Below are 20,053 nucleotides of genomic sequence, written 5' to 3' on the forward strand. Positions count from 1 at the left end.
TGCACTTTGTTTTAAAGTTTTAACAAACTGTCACATTGATACTCAGACTCAACATTATTTCCTTAATGAAATAGTTTCTCTTTTAATGATACAATAAACAACATAAAGACAAAGAAATAAAAAAATAATAAATACAATAGAATAATTACAAAATGCAGAACATGAAACAGAATCTGGAACAGATGAATCACAAACCTTTGCCTTTGAAAGCATCAGAACGGTGAAATGTTTTCCAATTTTTAGCAATGAGCTCAAAGATACAGGGTAATAGTATGGTATGGAATAGTATGTCCTTTTCTTTGAAACCCCGTGTGCTGGACTTAAGAGCCAGAACAAAGCTGTCTGAGGTGTCTCACACTGTCATGTAACCAGCATTCCTATCACGTACAGAGGCATTCATTTCCCACACGGACATTTAGAAATGGATACATTTTCATTTATCAAAGGATTGAGATGTCAGGTAAAGATGTTCAGTGTGAAAGAGCATCTGGACCATCATGGATTACCAACAGATGTAAATAAACATCTGCTGAGTATGAGTTTAAAACATCCTGTGGTGAAGCTCTGGGCTCTTGACTTACAAACAGAGATAGCCTTGTGCTAATGCAGCTACTCTGGCAGCAGGTCGTCTCCTAGCTCTTCATCTGCAAAGTCGTCATCCTCCACACGTTTCTTGACTCCCGTCTTTGGTCTGTCCATCTGAGGCCCCAGTGGGTCCACGTAAGACGCATCTACACACAGGAGGAACAGCTTGTGATGAAATAGTTTGGGACGCTGTATCCCAATAGAGACATAATGTCAACATTGTACATCCTTTCTACCAATGCCGTTCTTTTTCTGTGTGTGTTTTTCTCAAGGAGTGCTGCAGAGTGAGATCGTGTGCACAGACAATTTCACTGCATTTTTTGGCATTCTAAATAGATGAGTTAAGATAACTTTCAACATTTAAGTCTGCACAGGTTCATATTTTAAAAACACTGATATAAATATTACTCTGTTCCATTTTTAAACAGCTGCAATGAATTGCATTTAAGGATACATTGTTCAAGTTGTTCTTTTCCCTTATACTCAGTGACCCTGCTCTGTTCGTGGTGTGTCACTGCTTGGCTGAGTTGCTGCGGTTGCTAAACGGACTTGTTGCAATGGTGGCATCCTATTACAGTGAGCGCTTTAGAACGTCTCATTCATGCACAAATGTTTGAACAGGCAGGCTGCACGGCCAGGTGCTAGATTTTATACATCTGAGACAAAGGGACTTACAACACCTGAATTCAAAGATTAGAGGTGCGGCCCAATACTTAAATGACAACCCATGCAGTTTATCTGCAGAGGACTATCCGCTGTGTTCTGCAGACAAAGAAAAACCTTTGATAATATCTTTATGATCATCTAAACCTCAGAATGTGTTTCAACATGGGCTTGAACTCTAAATAGATACACGAATACAGCTCTTTTCTACTTTACTGGACCATTCAAAGACCTTTATAGAATTCAGTCACCCATTCACACAAGCACTTTTTTCTATGCCTGAGTGCTTTTCGATCTTTTCCTATCTAACATTCACACTACAGCTCACTGCGACTCATAATGTGGATGGCTAAATTATCAGAATTCCAGCCATCCATGTAGATGATGTTCCAGCACTAAACGAAATGAAACTGCACTAAGATGTCCATAAACCATCTGTGTGGTTATATATTTACTCATATTTTTCTAAAACAGGCACGTATGTCTTGCACAACACATGAAGTTCAAAGACATAAGATAGTTAGGTAGGTGTTATATCATTAACTGCAGAGAAAAATATGGTTTCCTCACCCAGTTCTTTTGGACTGCTGGCTTCATAAGGTTCATTTGAACCAGGAAGTGACCTCATTTTGGCGCTCAGACGCTCTCCTTTGGTGCTGCTGCTGCTGCGACCACTGTCTGTACAAAAACAAGCACACACCTGCTGACTCATGATCTTTTTTAAAAGCAATACTCACATTCAAAATCCTATTAAAAGCTGTTTAAATGTTTAAGCTGTTTAAAACAGCAGTGCCTCTGTCTGTGGCCTGCATGTGACTGAATATAGACGTGCAAAGTTTTCTTGCACACTTTCACGTACAAATGTCTTTTTCATGGCCCAAGTATCTCGCTGACATTGGCTGAATGTGTGCAGAAAAAGCATTCCTCCAATGTGAAATCACAGTCACTAAATATCACTGACATGTACGACTTGCTGTACAATAATGGACGATTTTTGTGAAAGGCATGGCGCGGTCGAACATGCCTACTGACCAGCTGCTAAAATGCAACACTAATATGCAACACACTCAGGTACTTTTGACAGGATGTAATGAATATGCTGGATAATGTGCACGTGTGTGTTCCAGGCTTATATGACAGGCTGACAGGGGCGTGTAGTGATATGAATTACAGACATGACTGCAGACAGCAGCAGCCAACATCTGGCTGCCAGGTAGCCTTGGAAACCTTAGGGGATCGGCAGCAGAAAGCTGAAAAACAGGAAGGAGGCCTGATATTCCACCTTCCCCTCATAGTCCCAAAAAAATCTCACAAACTGCTGGCAAACTGAGACCTCGGTTGGAAAAATCAACGTTTCCCCCCTGCCTTCCTTTCTTGGACAGTCTCGTTTGCATTTCTCTTTTAGTTTACACAACACATGCTAGAAGCTAGGAGCTGCAACAGAAGTTTCCACAATTAAAGACGTTATAGGCCTGTTTTATACACCTCTGAAACACAAAAACCCTTTATTTTTGCAAGGAGATGGAGATCAATAGAGATGACGCAACTTTCTGGCTTTTAACTATTTTTTCTTATTAAAGATATGTTGAAAAAAAAGTTCAGGTACATTAACCCAACCATATCATTTACGTTTGAAAAGGCACATCACACATGATAGAAAACACAGGTTAGAAAATCCCCACGTTTCGACACACTTCTCTCCTGTTCTGCCACTGCGTTTCACCAGATTCAGACTGCAGAACGACAGCTGTGGAAACGTGAGAAAACAAACCACCAGACTCACACGTCAGTCACGAGAGAGCCGAAGACCTGCAGACACACGAGACCACACAATACGCAGACTTTACAGAAAAGATGGAAAACTCTCAGGTGAACGAGAGGGTTTTCCCCGAATATCTCGGAGCCGTCTGAGTGCTCGCTCCCCTCCTCCTCCTCCTTTCAGTGCAAAAAATGAGCACAGTCCAACATCACGGCTGCCTGTCAAACGATTTCTGGATCAGGTCCATTTTTTCTTCTTCACTTGGGAAACTCACTTCTGCTATGCGTGCCTTGCAGTGCTTCACTCAGATGGTTTTAATCACTTAAAAGATTTCTAATGACAGGAGCTCTTATAAAATTAAAAATAAAATAGGTCTGATGCTAATGCTCCGTAGAAGAGAATCACCTGTATGTGCAGACACCTTTGCCTGACTGAAGAACTTTATCAGAGGTCATCTTAAGATTTCACAGCAGAGACTCACAGTACAAACCTAAACATGCTGTTGCTGCTACACAGTTTCCCATAGTCTAATTTATGTGAATTTTACTGTTTTGGCTCTTAAAGCTCATTGGCAGGTGAGCTGACTGTGCATTTGAGGGCAAACTACAGATGTAACAACTTCTGAAACATCTCTACTCTCTAAGATTAGTAGATTACTCTCTACTTTTAAGATTAGGCTTAAAATGTTCATTTTTGCTAAAGCATATAGTTAGGGCTGGACCAGGTGACCCTGAATCCTTCCTTAGTTACGCTGCAATAGGTGTAGGCTGCTAGGGGATTCCCATGATGCACTGGGTATTTCTTCTTCAGTCACCTTTCTCACTCATTATGTGTTACTGGACCTCTCTGCACTGAATCATACTTGTTATTAATCTCTGGCTCACAGATGGCCGCCCCTCCCTGAGCCTGGTTCTGCCGGAGGTTTCTTCCTGTTAAAAGGGAGTTTTTCCTTCCCACTGTGGCCAAAGTGCTTGCTCATAGGGGGTCATATGATTGTTGGGTGTTTCTCTGTATGTATTATTGTACGATCTACCGTACAATATAAAGCGCCTTGAGGTGACTGTTGTTGTGATTTGGCACTAGATAAATAAAATTGAATTGAATTGAATGAACCGATCAAACAAACAAGCCCCAGTTTATTCAACAATCTCCTTGTTTGACTACAAATGGCCAGAATTACAGGCACATAGCCTGAAAGTCACAGTCTTACATACCTCTCCCCGAGTCCAGCAGTGGATTGAAGTGTTTAGACTCAGACTGAGATACTGGGAAGCAAAGAGGAAGCAGAGAGGGAATACAGATGAAGACAGAAGATCCAGAGAAGAAGATGAGAAGGAAGGAGAGATTACAGAGCTAGACTGAAGGTCTTACAGCACAGAGAGTAGCAAAAAAGTCTGCCACTTGCAATGAAAGATGATGACAATAAATGTGTCTGCAGTTTACAACCTCGCTTCTCTCACCTGCTTTGACCTCATCTTGTGCACCATGAGAAAATGAGAAAAGGATCTGGGTTTTAGTTCAACAATTTAAACGTTCAAACCAATATTTAAGCATCTGAAAGACTGAAGTAGCAAGGCTGTGATGGACAGTCTCCAGCAACCGTGTGTGTTCATTTTAACAGATGCATTTGGAGGCTCTGGCACCACTAAGCTATGGGATGATGAAAAGTCCTAATCTAATTTATCACGACACAGAGGACTAATGGAAGCCTTGGCGGGAGAGAGCAGCAAGCGCATTAACAGGTGTCCCTTACACAAACTCATATATGAATACAACTCGACTACAGGAGCCTGCTAGAGACGTTCAGCTGCACAGCATGGAAAAGCTGGGCCTTGTTACACTTTCTGGAGGCTCTCTGGTTTGTATGGATAACATTTGAAATTTGCTCATGGTCCAGCTTTCCAGTGCCACAGCCAGCCTATTTGTCTGTATTTGATGGGGATCTGTACTGAATGTTCAGCCTCTTCAGAGTCCACTAATCCCACAGAGTGCTCAGACCTCCTCATCCTGCAGGATCCAGCAGGATGAGGAGGTCTGAGCAGATCAGGCCTCAGTGTGGTAGTTTGAAAACATATACCCATAACGCTGGACTTCTTAGGAGAGATGAGGACAGGTGTGGAGATGCCTGCTGCAGCATGTGTGAACAACAGGTAGAGACACAGAAAGAAGCAGTGAGACATAAAAATAAAAGGGTGGATCTGATGATCAAAATCATGATGATGATCGTCGTTATAGAAGAGGCATCAGAACCATTACAATGTTTTATGAAAATTATATTTATGTGAGCAAACTTCTCAAACTAAAATCTTGGTTTAGCTCAAGCTGCCATGAAAAAAACCTACGCCTAATAAAGTTCACAGATGTATGTTCATTAAACTTGAAATTACACCAAAACCCACACATGGAGATGGTTTTCAATGTGACTCTAATAAGATTTTTATAGATGTGCCTCATTCTGGGAGCTCAGTGTGCCTTTTGTGTTGCAGTACAACACAAAACAAGTGTAAGTTTAAATCCTTAATGATGTAAGGTCTGAGCAGAGAGAACAAGGATAGAGGACATGGAGAGCACAGTCTGTGGACAGATGCCACAGACAGATGTGTGGCTCTCTGTCTCTCTGCTGGCTGATTTGGGGGATCCACAGTTGTTTGATGCCACATCACCAGCACAGTTACATACTTATTGACATCTGCATTATTAACACCGCAACACAGATACAATGGGGGAAAGTAACTATCTGATCACCTGCTGAATCTGTAAGTTTTCTTGTTTCCATGGAGACACAGAATGTCAACAAAATCCAAAAATCCACAAAAAACCCCGACATTATATAAAAGTTATAAATTGATTTGCATGTCACTGACTTAAACAAGTATTTGATCCTCAAGCATAACATCTACTAAGTACTTGATGGTGAAACCCTTGCCTTGGCGATACATTGTGGGTCATTGTCATGCTGGAAGATCCATCCATGACTCATCTTCAGTGCTCTGGCTGAGGGGAGGAGGTTCTCATCCAAGATTTTACGGTACACAGCCCCGTCCACTGGCCCCTCAGTGCAGTGAAGTTGTCCTGTGCTCTTAGCAGAAAAACAGCCCAAAGCACAATGTGTGCTTGACTGTGGGGATGATGTTCTTTGAGTCATACCCAGCATTACATTTCCTCCAAACACAGAGGGTTGAGTTGATGCTAAAAAGCTTGATTTTGGTTTCATCTAACCACAGCACTTTTCCCCAACATGATTTAGATGTTCACTGGCAAACTCAAGACTGGCCTGTACAGCCTTCTTGAGCAAAACGACCTTCTTGAGCGCTGCAAGATTTCAGTTCATTACAACATAGTGTGTTACTAATGGTGTTCTTGGTGACTGCGGTCTCAACTGCCTTCAGATCGTTAACAAGCTCCTCCCATGTAATATTGGGGTAACGCACCGCCTCATCACCATCCTCACTCCATGAGGCAACATCTTGCATGGAGCTGCAGACTGAGGATGACTGATGGTTATTTTATGTTTTTTCCATTTCCAAATAATCACACCAGCAGCTTTATAAGCTACGGTCATGTAGCTCATTCCAGTCTTGTGCAGGTCTGCAATTTTGTCCCTGACAACCTCTGACAGCTCTCTGGCCTCACCCATGGTGGTGGTGAGGCTGGAATGGAAGAAGCTGATTCTGTGGACAGGTGTGCTTTATACACAAACCGAGCTCAGGAGTATTTGTAATTGATTGATCCCAATCTGTGAGAGACAGAATTCTGTTGCAGTTGTAGGGATCAAATATTTCTACTCAGTAACATGCAAATTAATTTATAACTTTTATACAATTTTTTTTTCTTGAACTCTGGTTGATATTCTCTCTCTTTCCATTAAACTACCATAAAAATTAGAGACCGTTAATATCTTTCTAAAGTAAGCAATGGAGATCGAATAATTATTTATACCACTATAGGTTGATGATGTGTGGATGCACAACTCTGGTCTCAGTTGCAAATAACAGCGGCGGTAATCTGTTGACCTAATTTGAAAAACAACAACCGACTCACCAGCGCTCCCTGCACTGCTCTCTCTGCCTTCTCTTCGACTTCTCGCGCTGCCTTCCCGTCCCGATTTTATCCTCTGCAAAGGGAAATAAGAGAAAAGGGTGGCGTATGAGAGAAATTGCGGGCAGGGACAGAAATAACACTAAATGTGTTCTAAATGTGTTTGACTTCAAAACGCAGTTTTGCCAATCAGATTAGAGCGCTTCAAAAAACACTGTGCTTCATAAACAAAGTACATTTTTTTGCTATGAAAACAATCTGGGAAATCGATAAGGCCAAATATTCAACGGAATGTGACATTAATGCGCAAAAAATATTACATACCATAAAAATGTAACATGTAAACAAGCCTTACATAAAGTCAGGGGAGTACTCTGCAGAATCACTAAAACCATAAGCAGTTAGTTTTAAAGATGATGACAAAAAAGGAAAAGAAATGAAAACAAGGATATATGATGCCACGAAAAACAACCACACAAAGCCAACGTCGAACTCATATATTAGATTTCGGTTATTGCTATCCTCTCAGTCCTCGTGTCATGCACCGTGCAGTTTGTTTTATCAGTGGGATCGGTTGTTTTCCACTGTTTTTCAGTTTGAAGAATTTGAGGATTAACGAGTCAACCCTCCATCATTCTCTGCAGGCCTGTTTCTCTGCTCCAACAGCAGCTGGTTGTTATTTGACGAACTCATCGGTCTAATCTGTTCCTGGCTTTGATATATCACTCCACACGACCAAGGCACACGGCTCTGTTACTCTGGCTTTCTTCAAATCTTCACTGACCCCAAACCACCTCTAGTTTATGTATCACAAGTGTGTTGTTTAGAAGCCATTAAATAATAATTACATATAAGGAACAATGCATTGCAGAAGTTATTCAAAAGATGCAGTGTTAGCTGATTATTTTCTTACGCAGCTATTATTCATAATAAACAGGATATGAGAACATTCCCGTGATCAGAGTCTTGGAGTACTGCATTGGTAAAACACCTAAAAATATTTTTCTTCACAGACAAATGTGCGAAAGGTCCCATTCTGTGTTATTTGTAATCTTCATCATCAGCAGTGCGCTTAAACCCAGAAATTAAGAACAATATTAATACAGCATAAGTAAACCAGGATATTCTATTGATCATATGCAAGCAGTGGGATAAGATCCAATTAGAAACAAGCAACATTGTTGGCCTATGTAATGTGGTTCCATGACTTGGGTCTTGAGTTAATCTAGGTTTAAATTGGGAAAGAAAACACAGGCTTTATGCTAACCATCACAGAAAATGAGATTGATCCCTTTGGCTGCTTATATTCAAACCACTGACCACTTTTCTAATTCATTCTGACGTTTCATGTGACACTGAACAACTCAAACTGCTCTGGCATCAGACCTGAGAACAGCTCTCCAAACACTAAAGCTGTTTTGAAAAAGACCCGAGATTACTATCAGCCAGGTGTTAAACAGCTGTACAGCATCTGTTTGATTCATGGAAAATAAATAGAGACGAAAAACAGCTGTTTTTCATGCAGCTGCAGAGTTGCAGTGACCACGGTCCAACGTTGCATCTAAAGGAAACGCGCGTGTTTTAAATCAGCGAGCGCTCATCCAGGAACAGACGTCAGGATTCTGTTAAAAAAGTGATGAAAAGATGATTGATGAAAGTGCCCGAAAGGTCTCTAATGTACAACTGCAAAATACGCAAGTAATTCATCAGGCAGCATGTTAACATGCATCAGATGGACCCACTTATACAAAACAAGGTGGAGTGTGTGGAGTTTAATTCATGCAAATAGATCTCGGATGTTGTTCCTGGGATCTGCTGGAGCCTACCTTGGGGGTCACTGCACCGAGCGCTCCGATTACCACTCGGACCACTTATTACCTTCACCCTCCAGAACTTCTCTGAGCCCTTGGTACTTCTCCAGCTTCTCATGTTCCTTCTTCCTGATGTTGTTGTCAATCTGTATAGCTACATCTATCACTACGGCCGTCTTCTTCTTCTGCTTGTCTACCACCACTATGTCCCACAGGATCTTAGCTCAGTCATTCTCCACCACCCTGGGGGGGGCATACTTGGCACATATGTTTCTGTATACTATGCCGGCCACTTGGTTGTGGCGTTCCATGTATGCCCTGCCTGCTAGCATCTTCCACCCTGCTGTTATGTGCTGGATTGTCTCAGGGGCATCTTTACACAGCCTGCACCTGGAGTCTTGCCTGGTGTGATAGACCCCAGCCTCGATGGATCTATATGTTATAAATATGTGTGTGTGTCACCATTATTAAAAATCAATTCCATTTTATTTCTATCTTTGTTAGTGAACTTTTTGTGGGGGGGTTTCTGCAAATTGTTTTCAAGTCTTTTTTTATTAAATGTAGAATTGAGATCTGCCAAACAGATCATTAGTTTATTTACCCAGAAATGTCTGACAGAATACCTGCTCTCTGATTTCCTTCATCTTCTCTACCTTCTTCAGTTTGGTGGCGTAGTCTTGGGCTTCCTTCAATTGCATATCTGTGCACAGCCGCACCAGGAAACGCAAGCCTGCACCAAACAACACACACACACACTCTTTAATTTTACACTCTGATCAGGGCACCATCTGTTGCTGGTCAAGAGTTCCGTTGAAAACTGCGTAACAAGCTGGATCAATTACATTCCACATTTTCTGGAAACTTTCGGTGGATTTCTTTATAAGTTTCCAGTGCTTTCTGGGAGTTTCCTGTGAAAGAGGAAAAGAAAAGAACAAAAAAATGAAATGAACTCTGCTAGCTCACATTGCAACTTTGCTTTGTTGTTTTATTGCCATGCAAGCTGAGGCGAAACGTGTTTTTCTCACCACTTCGTCTGTAGCAGCTTGCCACCATTAGCTGCCACTTCACCTGAGTTGGTCTGAGGAGCAGAAACACATCTGATCAATATAAACACACAAACCAACACCTGACTTAAATCATTTTGCTGACCTCCTAAGGACTGCTCAGAACATATCAGTATGCCAGTACCACACTGAAATAGTTAATATATTTTAATAATTGATACCACGTAACAAAAAAGGTGGAACTATGTGCCTCAAGATTAGAGAATGTGAAACAACTTCACTAATTTTTTCTGCAACAGTTCCATATAAAACGAGAGGCTTTCACATTCATTTAAGTTAGAAACTCATTTAAAGGGCTTCCATAAAAACCTTAGAGTGTGAACTTACAATTTTTTACCAACCCATTCGTGCTATCTGTTTAAAATAATCTAAATAGTAGTTACTTACTGTATTAGCGTGGCTCTTTCAAAGTACTGAATGGCTTTCTCACAGAACTGTGTCTCAATGTAGTAAGCTCCAAGCCACTCAATCACATGGATGTTGGAGGGAAAGTACCTAAAGGACTGGACAGCAACAACGTAACAACATTAGTTTGCTTAAAGTAGTGGTGTCAAAAGTAGGGCCTGGGGGCCAGGATCAGGACAGCAGAGGGTCCAATCCGGCCTGTGTTTAGATAATGTGAAGAAGGGCATAAATCTTTTACTTTTATCTGCACTTTGAGAAGTTTTACAGCCTTTTGTACTGCTAAATATCTCCATCATGGTCATTCATACTACTCTAACATAATTAACTAACAGATGAGCAAAAAAGTGACAAAAAAAACAAACAATTTTTTCATTGTACAAATTTCTGTTTTTTACAATGGGTCCACAGACAAAAAATATACTGTTAACTTCTGTACAGTGTAATTTAGAGAGAAAACCCCCCGCCATGAAATTAAGCTTCTGGTACCTCATAATAGTACTGGAAAGCCTGGGATTTGTCCCCCTCGCCATCATGCAGTTCTCCCAGCTTAGCCAGTGCCTGGGCGTCTGTGGGAGTTACACTGATGACCTGCATTAGCCACTCGATTGCTTGTTCGGGATTTTCTAGAAGCTCATAGCTGGGATCAAAGTGTTAAGAACTAATAGATGCTCATGTGATGATATATGGACAAACAGGCTCGAATCCCTGAATGAACACATTCCAACAAACCCTAAAGTACATACGAGTAAAAACAGATCATCTGTGTGACATACAAACGATCACTAGAGCCTGTCTGACACAGTATTTTTAAGACTATATCAGACTATATACTGATATTTGGCGATTTAGAACTCAGATATTCCAATATATCGTCTAAAAATGTGTTCTTTCACACACAGCAAAGAAACCAAACAGATTTATGTTTAGGAGTAAAGGCTGCCTTACTCTGCTCAGATCAGCTGGTTTTTGTGTTTGTGTCTTTCTAAATATGTTGTTGGCAACAGGGGCATCGTATGGTGCCCCCTGGTGAACAAACTATGCAACATCAATGGACTTTGACACTTTGTAACGGCATTTCTCTCATGTCTTCTTTACTTCTCTAATTTTCATTGATTGTCTCTTACAAATGCCGATAACAATAGAAGAACAAATAGCTAATATTGGGCGATTGTACTGGCCCGCTGATAAAACCATCTCCACATAGCACTTGTTAGCAGTGGGATACAGGCTGGCCAGCTGGTACATGACTTGGGAACTGTTCCTCAGAATGGCATGGAGCTTCAGGAAGCAGTCCAGAGCCTCCTCTAGGCGATTCAGTCTTTGATAAGTCAGACCTGGAACAAGGTTTAGGGGAAAATTCAGTCACGTAACTGTGCTTCTATGTTAATGATAATCACACATATATACCACATGTTGGTGTAGTTTTATTCCAGCGATACCTTTTATTTAAGATGACTTTAAAATTTGGATGCTGTTGTTTAAAGAGCTACCGTGTCTGTGAATACGATAGCTCCAAAGGTTTTAAATGAATTCTGAGAAAACTTTGTATAGGTGTAGAGTCGGGTCATATTAACAAACCATTTAAATTTCGTTAACATCAACCAAGGTCTTCAAGGTGAACTTAAAGATTTATTGGCTGAAAACAGACCAAAACACCTGATAAGTTATGTTAACTAATGTTAGCCTGATAACTGAAACTAAGATTCTGACAACTGTGGTGTGTACTGTCAACAGAAAGTACCCATGAAGCTTTCAAATATCATGTCTCATTTGACCTCTGACCTCTCCTTTAAGGTCAATAGCTTGATCTGAAGGTTAAAGTAATAACAGTAGATAGAGGTAATTAAAACTATTTTTCTTACTGCAATTGTTTGTATTAAAAACATTTATAAAATGGTATATGGGAATTTTAAATCTCACATTATAGTTTGCATCCAAATATGTCACATTTGACCTCTGACCTCAATTTTGCATCTGCCTTTCTTTCAAATTGACCCAAAAATGCATGCTATCTTTAAAGAAAGTATTGTCAAGAGAAAGAAAATGAGCTGCCTACTTGGTTAGAAGCATGCTGTAGTATATTATTATATAATAAAATAAGGTTATTTGTGTCCACGTATTGATAAATCAATGCCAATTATCCATTACCTACTCCTACATAATCTTTAAACACAAAATACAATACAATTAAAAGTAAATACTTCGCAGAGAGTGAGCTGCCCTGGGGGAGGTTTCTGCTCTAAGTGCTTCTTGTTATTTATGTATTTGTGCACATTCCAATAGAGTCGGTCATGCTGTGTCCACACTTATTCTCAATGTAGCCTCAGCCAATATTCTGATACTCATAGCAGAATGCTGGATGAAGATACACAGACATTTAGACAGGGCACTTATGGCCTCACTATATTTTCCTAACAGTCAAGAGTCTGAATTTAAAGTTCAACCAGTTCAACCAGCAAATATTAACAGACCACAGTTCAGAGTGCAGCAAGCTCTTGTTGTTCATTCCCAAATGATTCTTGCACGTCCAATTGTTGTTGCGCAATACATCAAACCTCCTGCTTATCTACTACCGCATTACAGCTGCAGTTAAGGAGCACTTACCCAGGTTGTAAAGGCCTTCGGTGCACGAGGAATCATTCCTCAGTGCTTCTTTGTAGAACTCTGCAGCCTTTTCATAGTCCTGTTTGACAAACACCGTGTTGCCCTTGTTGATAAGTGCTGCTGGGTTGTAACGATCAGCATTCATAGCAAGGTCGGCATATCGGTCAGCCTGGTCGTAGTCTTTCTCCTGTTAGGGAAATTACAAGAGAAGAGAATATGGTTGTTCAATCATCTCCCAACAGTAACATTTAGTATTACATTTCTTTAACAGCAAACCTCCAAATAATTTGCTGATTTTAAGTGTTTTAAATTTTCAGAACTTTTCAGTCTAATGTTATTTTATAATCAAGAGATTCTTACCAGAAAATAGAGGAAAGAGAGGTTAGTGGCTGCAGCGCTCTTCACTCTGCTGTCCTTCTTCTCAAATGCCTTCAATGTTTCCACTGCCTGAAAACACACAACTCATTACAATCAGGGTAACACTCTGTACTAAAGCTCCTCCAGTACAGCATTCTCAGTAATAAATGATATTTTAAGTACAAGCGTATTTCCCCAGCATGTAACACACAAAGAAACATAAAAAAGACACATAAATTTACTGAATTGTTAGTCAAAGAATCAACGACAATATTATTAACCATTAATAGCCAATCACTGATAAATTACATATACATCTTCACATTTATGGTGAAGATACTTGGACATTTTGGCATTTTTTTCTAAGAACATTTGAAGGTAAGCTGTAATTCTGCTTCATTCCTTACATCTGTTTATGCGTCACCTTCACTGTGTGCTGTGCTCTGGTGAAGTAAATATAATGCTTTGCAAGTTTAAAGTCAGTCCCTCTCCCCTTTTTGTCTAACTGACTGTCTCTGTGAGTATGTTACATTCTGGGGAAAATTTCCCAACTGTATTAGTGAGTAAGGATTAGCATTTTCACAAATCACCAGCTTGGCTACAGCTGCACAGATGACCACCAGTTACATCACCAACACTCCTGTGTGTAAATACTGTAAAAGCACCACAGCATGCATCAGATGTAAAACCAGCGGTTACAAGATAGTTAGTTACTACAGTGAGTCCTTTAATCTTAGCCACAAAGCAGCTCCACACATGGCTGCATGTCCTCCACTGTTCAGTTGGATATTATTATTAACAAATAATACGTTCAGCACAAAGACTTTCCTGAGCAGTCTGTGGGGCCTAAACCAATAACTGCCTCACAAACGTCTCCTTGCAGTGGCATTATTTGGGTAAAAGACGTCCTTATGAAGCAACAAGTTAAGGGGGACAAACCCAGTACAATCTAAATGTGGACATGGGAATGAAAGGCAGACATACCTCAACCTTAGGCATGCAGATGGGGAGGAAACAAAAGCAAAAAGGCAATGAGAAGATGAAATACTCAGTCGGACACTGAGCTCTGTTCAAACAGCCTCAACAAGAGAAAACGCACACGTATGAATAGTGCTGAGCAACAGTATTACAACATTGTTATAAAAAGAAAAGAAAAAGATGGAAACACAAATTAATGTAAACGGATAACGAAGAACAGGTTTCACATGTTTTAAGGGAATTACACTTCCATAAATTGAACGCGTGTGATCCTTACTTAATCGCATCGACTTTTTCGGTTTGGCAAATATTACCAAAGATATCAATTTACATGACAGCCACATATGATGGAAGCTACTAAAGCCTCATTTTGATGTCTTATTATGGTCTAAAATTTAGTTTGGCAGCAAATTATTAAGAGTGGAAGGTGTGGTTGTAAAATACACAGATCAGAAAAGAAGGAAGTACCCTTAATGCTGCTGATACTCTCACCTGGTTGAAGTCCTTCTGTCTGAGGTAGGTGATGGCTTTGTTGATCTCTAAATCATTGGCAAGCTCGACATACTGAGAACTCTTCACCATGTCGACACACCTTAAAAAAAGAAAACATACATTCACTATCTTCACATGTCAGATGCCAGCATTCATTGATCACTGTAAACAGCAGGTGCATAAATGGAGAATAATTAAGCAATTGTTTGATTTTGACTTATGTTTCTCAATATTGAAATGGTCCTCTCCAACATACCAATGTGCATTAGTGCACATCAATGCACATGTCGAGTACTTTTACGAGTACTCAACGTGTATTATGTTCATTTAAAAACCTAAATAAGAAATTATTAGGGAGAGAAATTGTCGAAATAATAGTAGAGCTTGAGGTTTATTGTCAGTCTGCTCCAGAAAAATGTTCAGAAAATGTGATCAAACTAGTGTGCAGAGAAGTTTAGGCAAGTAAAGGAACTTTGGAAAGTCCCTCACACCACCACTAAAGAAACGAGAGCCACTGGAAGACTCAAACAATTAAAACTAGAGCTTTTTTTTTTAAACGTTCAAGCAATGAAGTTGGGACATTTATGTAATTGTAAATGAACTGTAAATATACCACAGTTAGGCACTGTCACAATTTTCAGTTATTCAATGACAAACAAACATACCATGCTCACATTAAAGTCTTTAGATGCAAAGAAAAGGACAGCAGTAACATACCAGTCAAATCCAGTAGCAAACAAAGTCTCAATCGCTGGGGCAATGAGCTTAGCTGCTGTCATGATGTATTTCTCAGCCAGGGTTTTTCTATGAACAGCATACAGGAAGTCAGAGGAACAGGTGAATTAAGGGGGGGAAGTAATACAGAGGACTGATGGAGCAAGACAAAGTTGGGTTTGTGTTGTGTGAATATCTTCTTACAGATCTCTCTCCATCTGGTGAAGTTTGTCATTTTTAATGGCTTCAATGACCATATTGGAGCTGGTGTCTTCCTGAAAGAGTTGGCAGAACTAGACTTAATTAATGAAATAATAATAAATGCTGTAATAAAATATCACTCACATTGGAAGGGATGTATTTGTCTTCATCATCAATGCCCAGAGGAACAGAGATGAGCTTCTGAAAGGCCTTCTTCATCCTCTCTCTGTCACCGATAGCATAGTAGCACAGGATAAGGTTGAAGCCTGTCTTGATATTTGGACTCTCGCTCATGATGTGCTCGAAAGACGTAATGGCATCTGTGTACTGGCCCATGCAGATAAACACTACACCGATATTCTGCATGATCTTGATCCTCATTTCTTTGTGGGCATTTGTTATCTGATCCAGCGCCATTCGGTAGAACTTGATGGCTTTAGGATAGTTCTTCTGTTTAAAGTAGATGTTGGCCATGTTGACTTTCAGGCGGCCTGGAACAGCAGCATGCATAGTTTGACGGAAAAACCACAAGACAAGCGATACAACAAAGAATTTACAATGTATGAAACATGACTTTTTTCTTATGTGTCAGTGATCTGGGACTATTTAACACAATGCCACAATTTTCCCAGCAGTAAAAATCCAAGATACTGCAAAAATACACCAAGAGCTACACCTCAGAGTCTACAGGCCTCAGTTATCATGTTAAAGCTCATGAGAGTACAATTAGAAAATGATTGAACTAGTATGGCTTCTATATACGTTTCTACAAGAAGAGCATAGCTTAGATTTGCACTCATTGAGACATCCATGTACGCGTCTTTATACCAAAGTATTGTCGAGTCAAACGTGAGGCCACCTGCAAAGCGTGGGTGTTACTGGGTCATGGGAGGACAATGATCCCATGAAAACAAGCAGATCTATAACAGAATGACTAAAAAAAGAAAAGAATCAACACGCTGCAATAAACGAGTCAGAGTGCAGACCTCAACATGATTTAAATCCTGTGCTAGGTCCTTAAGAAAGCTGTGGATAAATGAATGCCTGAAACCCTCAAGGAACTGAAGCAATGTTGTAAAGAACAGTGAGCCAATATTCCTCAACAATAACAGGAGACACTGATAAAGTCATAGGGAAAAATATTACTTGAAGTTGCTGCTGCTGAAGGTATTCCACAAGCTTTCATGCAGTGTATAAAACTTCGTTTTCACATGATTGTATTTACAAGGGCTGCCACATTCTAAGTACACCAGCAGTGAGTGTGAAGCTGAGCGGCCTGCTCACCTGCGTTACTGAACATTTTATTCTTCACAATGATCTGGTAGCTGTTCAGGGCCTCTGGGTACATTTCATTGTTTGTGTATTGGTTGGCAAGGTTGAGCAAAACCTGTAATGGGAGAAACATTTAATATTTCTAAATAAAATAATTAAAAACTGATGTTAGAAATTGATTCTCAAAAACAAACTTTAAATTGTATCTGTCTTCCGCGAGCTGTTCCTTCCTAAATAGCTGAGCCATGAACACAAACATCTGAGATGATTTACTTTAATATTTTAATATGAAACAATAATAATAATTTACTCTGAATGAGATAAATAAGAACAGATTTTGCATACACTACTGAGTAAGCACTTATGGTTTATTTCTACAGTTATTGTAGACCAGGAGGATATGGAGCATTTTAAATGAAAAGTACAACTTTGATTTATTTTTGACTGAAAAAAACCCTCTCTTGCTTATTTTTACTTATCACTTATCAGTTTGGTTTTTCAGGCATTGAAAAGTAGTTTTTTCAAAAGAAAATCAACACCAGACTGTTCTTTTAGAAAGAAAATCATTACTCATGAGTGCAGAGTGTAGAACAAGCATACAGCAGCCTGACTTACAGAGTACGTGAGGTCTAGATTTATATGGTCTGCACTGCCAGACTGTTCCCTCTGTCTGACCAGGGCTCTCTCCTTCCGCCCTGCCTCTTTGGCTTTTTCAAGGGCCTGTAGACACAGACACAGACACACCCACACAAACACACACAGCAAGTAAGCCACTTCTGGGTAATAATCAGAAGTAATTATGAATAAACACTCTGCTGCAATGATGTAACAAGTTTTTCCTGCCCATTAGACATTCTGGTGCCGACCAAAAAGGCCTTGGCCTTCCACAAGATGAAAATTACCTGTAATAACAATATTTTTAAAAACAGCTCTTTTAATTTTTCAGAAATCACAGCAAACCACACACTGCTGTTATGTGACATAACACATTGCCTGTACAATATGTAGACCAATTTCCCTCATGTATGAAAAACCACTGGAAATGGGAAGGTTGATAAACTTCAAGTACTTTGTCCTAACAGCTGTTTTAGGTATTACTCTGGTAGAAATGTAAGCAGTTTTTATACACTTCACTGTGAGAGAGCTGACACAGTTAAAAATGAATTATGGCAAACTGCCCCACTTGGAGAGCCTTCTCTTTAAATCCAGACAGTCAACATTAGTAAAAAGTTTGTTAAAGAGTGAAAGGCTGACCACTTGTAAGGCTCCCATGCTCTGTGCCATGCAGCTCTCCTCTATCAGGTCATTCACTTTCTTCTCCAAGATTTTGATCTTCTCCTCAGGCCTGCAAGAACATGATGAGAGTGAAACATTTGTCAGTTTATAATAGCTGGTAATAAGAGGCCCAAGGTGTGCCAAGAAAATATCCCCCCCACCACTCCCAGCCTGAACCACTGGTGCGAAGAAGGATGGCGAAATGTTTTTGTGTTCCTTATGCCAAATTGTGACCCTACAATCAGAATTTCACAAGCGATGCTTTCTTTCTGTTCTTCTAATCTATTCTATTAGTTTCAGTGACCCTCTAAACTGTAGCCTCAGCTTCCTGTACTACCTAACAGGAGGGTCACATGGCGTGGTCTTCTGCTGATGTAGCCCATCTGCTTTAAGTTTTGATGTGCTGTGCATTCAGTGATGCTCTTCTGCATACCTTGCTTGTAAAGAGTGGTTGTCTGTTACCTTCCTATCATCTCAAAGCAGCATCAGCACGACAATTTCAACTAGAAAATTGCCACTCCCAACAGATCTGCAGTTTTTTAAACACTCAAACTCAAACCAGGCTGTTTCAAGCAAACAGTCATGCCCCGTTCAAAGTCATTTAAATCACATTTCTTTCCCGGATGCAAGGTTTCAACTTCAGCAGGTCATCTTGACCATGTTTATGTGCCTAAATTTACTGAGTTGCTGACATAAGACTGGCAGATTAGATATTTGCATCAAAGAGCAGTTGAACAGGCATACCTAATGAAGTTGCAGAGTGAGTGTACTGCATAGCATTTTCACACTGAAACAAAGCAGTCTAAAGTGATAACTTACGTATCCTCATTCTTTGCTTCGAGTGCAGGTGCAGGACCCCTGGACTGGCCCAGAGGGTCAAAGGCTGAGCCTGAAAATATAAATCATACCAATTCATCACTATATAACTGCAAGGGGAAAGACACAGAACTTGCATCTATAAATATGTCCTTACAAGAATGCACAGAGGTTTATATTAACAAATAAAATGCAATTTTTTAAATTTTTATTGTTTTACATTAGAAACACTCAACTGTACCTATTCCTGAAGTATACAATAATAACTTTTTAATCATTATCGACACGCAAAAGACAATAGATGAAACAACTTTAAACTCACCACGACTCAGGGAGGTGGTGTAACCTGCTGCTTTGACGGCAGTCATTGGACGGGCTGACCCATCCTGGTACATTTTCAAAATAACAAAAAATACATATATAGTAAACACTAATTACAAAAAAAATAATCTAACAAAAACTATGCAAGACCTTATTTGCACATTTGATTGTTCAATAATACTTCTCACCTGTACAGCTCCAGTCATGGGTCGTCCCATTGAAGAGGCCATATGAAGCCGAGCCTTTGTGAAATAATAAGTATTAATATTGTAATCAATAACAATAATGTAGGTCTTTTTAACATGTAGATATGAACAAAAACGTTCCACATAAATGCTTCACAGTAATGAAACAATCACCGTCATTGGCTGCACATCTTGTCACTGATCATTGATTTAATCTGAGCAACTTTCAACAAAGAACTGCACTTTGAAGGAGGTATCTGTATTTGTTGTGCTCATTCAAAAATGTTTCACTTTTAAAGGATCATTCTATTTCATTGTACTTACGCCAAAAGAAGAAGCTAAAGATCGAGGTCCAATGGGAGTGCCAGGAAACTTGGCAGTCATCTAGAAAATTAAAGACATGATATATTAGTAGTTAAACGATTTATACACCTCCAGAAAACCCCTCTCTCTCTCCCACTTACTTACTCATTCACTCACACAAGCGCACACAAACAAACAAACAAACAAACA

General features: G+C 39.9%; 1 protein-coding gene across 6 annotated transcripts in view; it reads right to left on the reverse strand.

Moving 5' to 3' along the window:
- Positions 1–140: 140 nt before the first annotated feature.
- The window catches only part of ift88 (intraflagellar transport 88 homolog), a 20,534-nt gene continuing 621 nt past the window's right edge, over positions 141–20,053 (reverse strand). Inside the window, exons 3-28 of one of the 6 annotated variants that reach the window (XM_042224876.1) lie at positions 19,865–19,924; positions 19,544–19,597; positions 19,357–19,420; positions 19,038–19,107; positions 18,198–18,288; positions 17,559–17,663; positions 16,956–17,058; positions 15,816–16,162; positions 15,675–15,745; positions 15,474–15,560; positions 14,757–14,856; positions 14,271–14,276; positions 13,290–13,376; positions 12,930–13,116; positions 11,551–11,659; positions 10,812–10,962; positions 10,308–10,423; positions 9,882–9,934; positions 9,699–9,764; positions 9,480–9,586; positions 7,049–7,121; positions 5,085–5,132; positions 4,468–4,482; positions 4,222–4,272; positions 1,819–1,926; positions 141–731 (exon numbers count right to left, since the gene is read on the reverse strand). In XM_042224876.1, the coding sequence (XP_042080810.1) occupies positions 610–731; positions 1,819–1,926; positions 4,222–4,272; positions 4,468–4,482; positions 5,085–5,132; positions 7,049–7,121; positions 9,480–9,586; positions 9,699–9,764; positions 9,882–9,934; positions 10,308–10,423; positions 10,812–10,962; positions 11,551–11,659; positions 12,930–13,116; positions 13,290–13,376; positions 14,271–14,276; positions 14,757–14,856; positions 15,474–15,560; positions 15,675–15,745; positions 15,816–16,162; positions 16,956–17,058; positions 17,559–17,663; positions 18,198–18,288; positions 19,038–19,107; positions 19,357–19,420; positions 19,544–19,597; positions 19,865–19,924 (2,451 nt within the window). In that variant the 3' untranslated portion in view covers positions 141–609. Of the gene's footprint in view, positions 732–1,818; positions 1,927–4,221; positions 4,273–4,467; positions 4,483–5,084; positions 5,136–7,048; positions 7,122–9,479; positions 9,587–9,698; positions 9,765–9,881; positions 9,935–10,307; positions 10,424–10,811; positions 10,963–11,550; positions 11,660–12,929; positions 13,117–13,289; positions 13,377–14,270; positions 14,277–14,756; positions 14,857–15,473; positions 15,561–15,674; positions 15,746–15,815; positions 16,163–16,955; positions 17,059–17,558; positions 17,664–18,197; positions 18,289–19,037; positions 19,108–19,356; positions 19,421–19,543; positions 19,598–19,864; positions 19,925–20,053 lie in introns of all 6 variants that reach the window. The other 5 variants (XM_042224875.1, XM_042224877.1, XM_042224878.1 and 2 more) reach the window with 5 other exon arrangements.

Source organism: Haplochromis burtoni, unplaced genomic scaffold (assembly GCF_018398535.1).
Source record: "Haplochromis burtoni strain Fernald_Lab_line unplaced genomic scaffold, NCSU_Asbu1 Contig_154, whole genome shotgun sequence".
NCBI lineage: Eukaryota > Metazoa > Chordata > Actinopteri > Cichliformes > Cichlidae > Haplochromis > Haplochromis burtoni.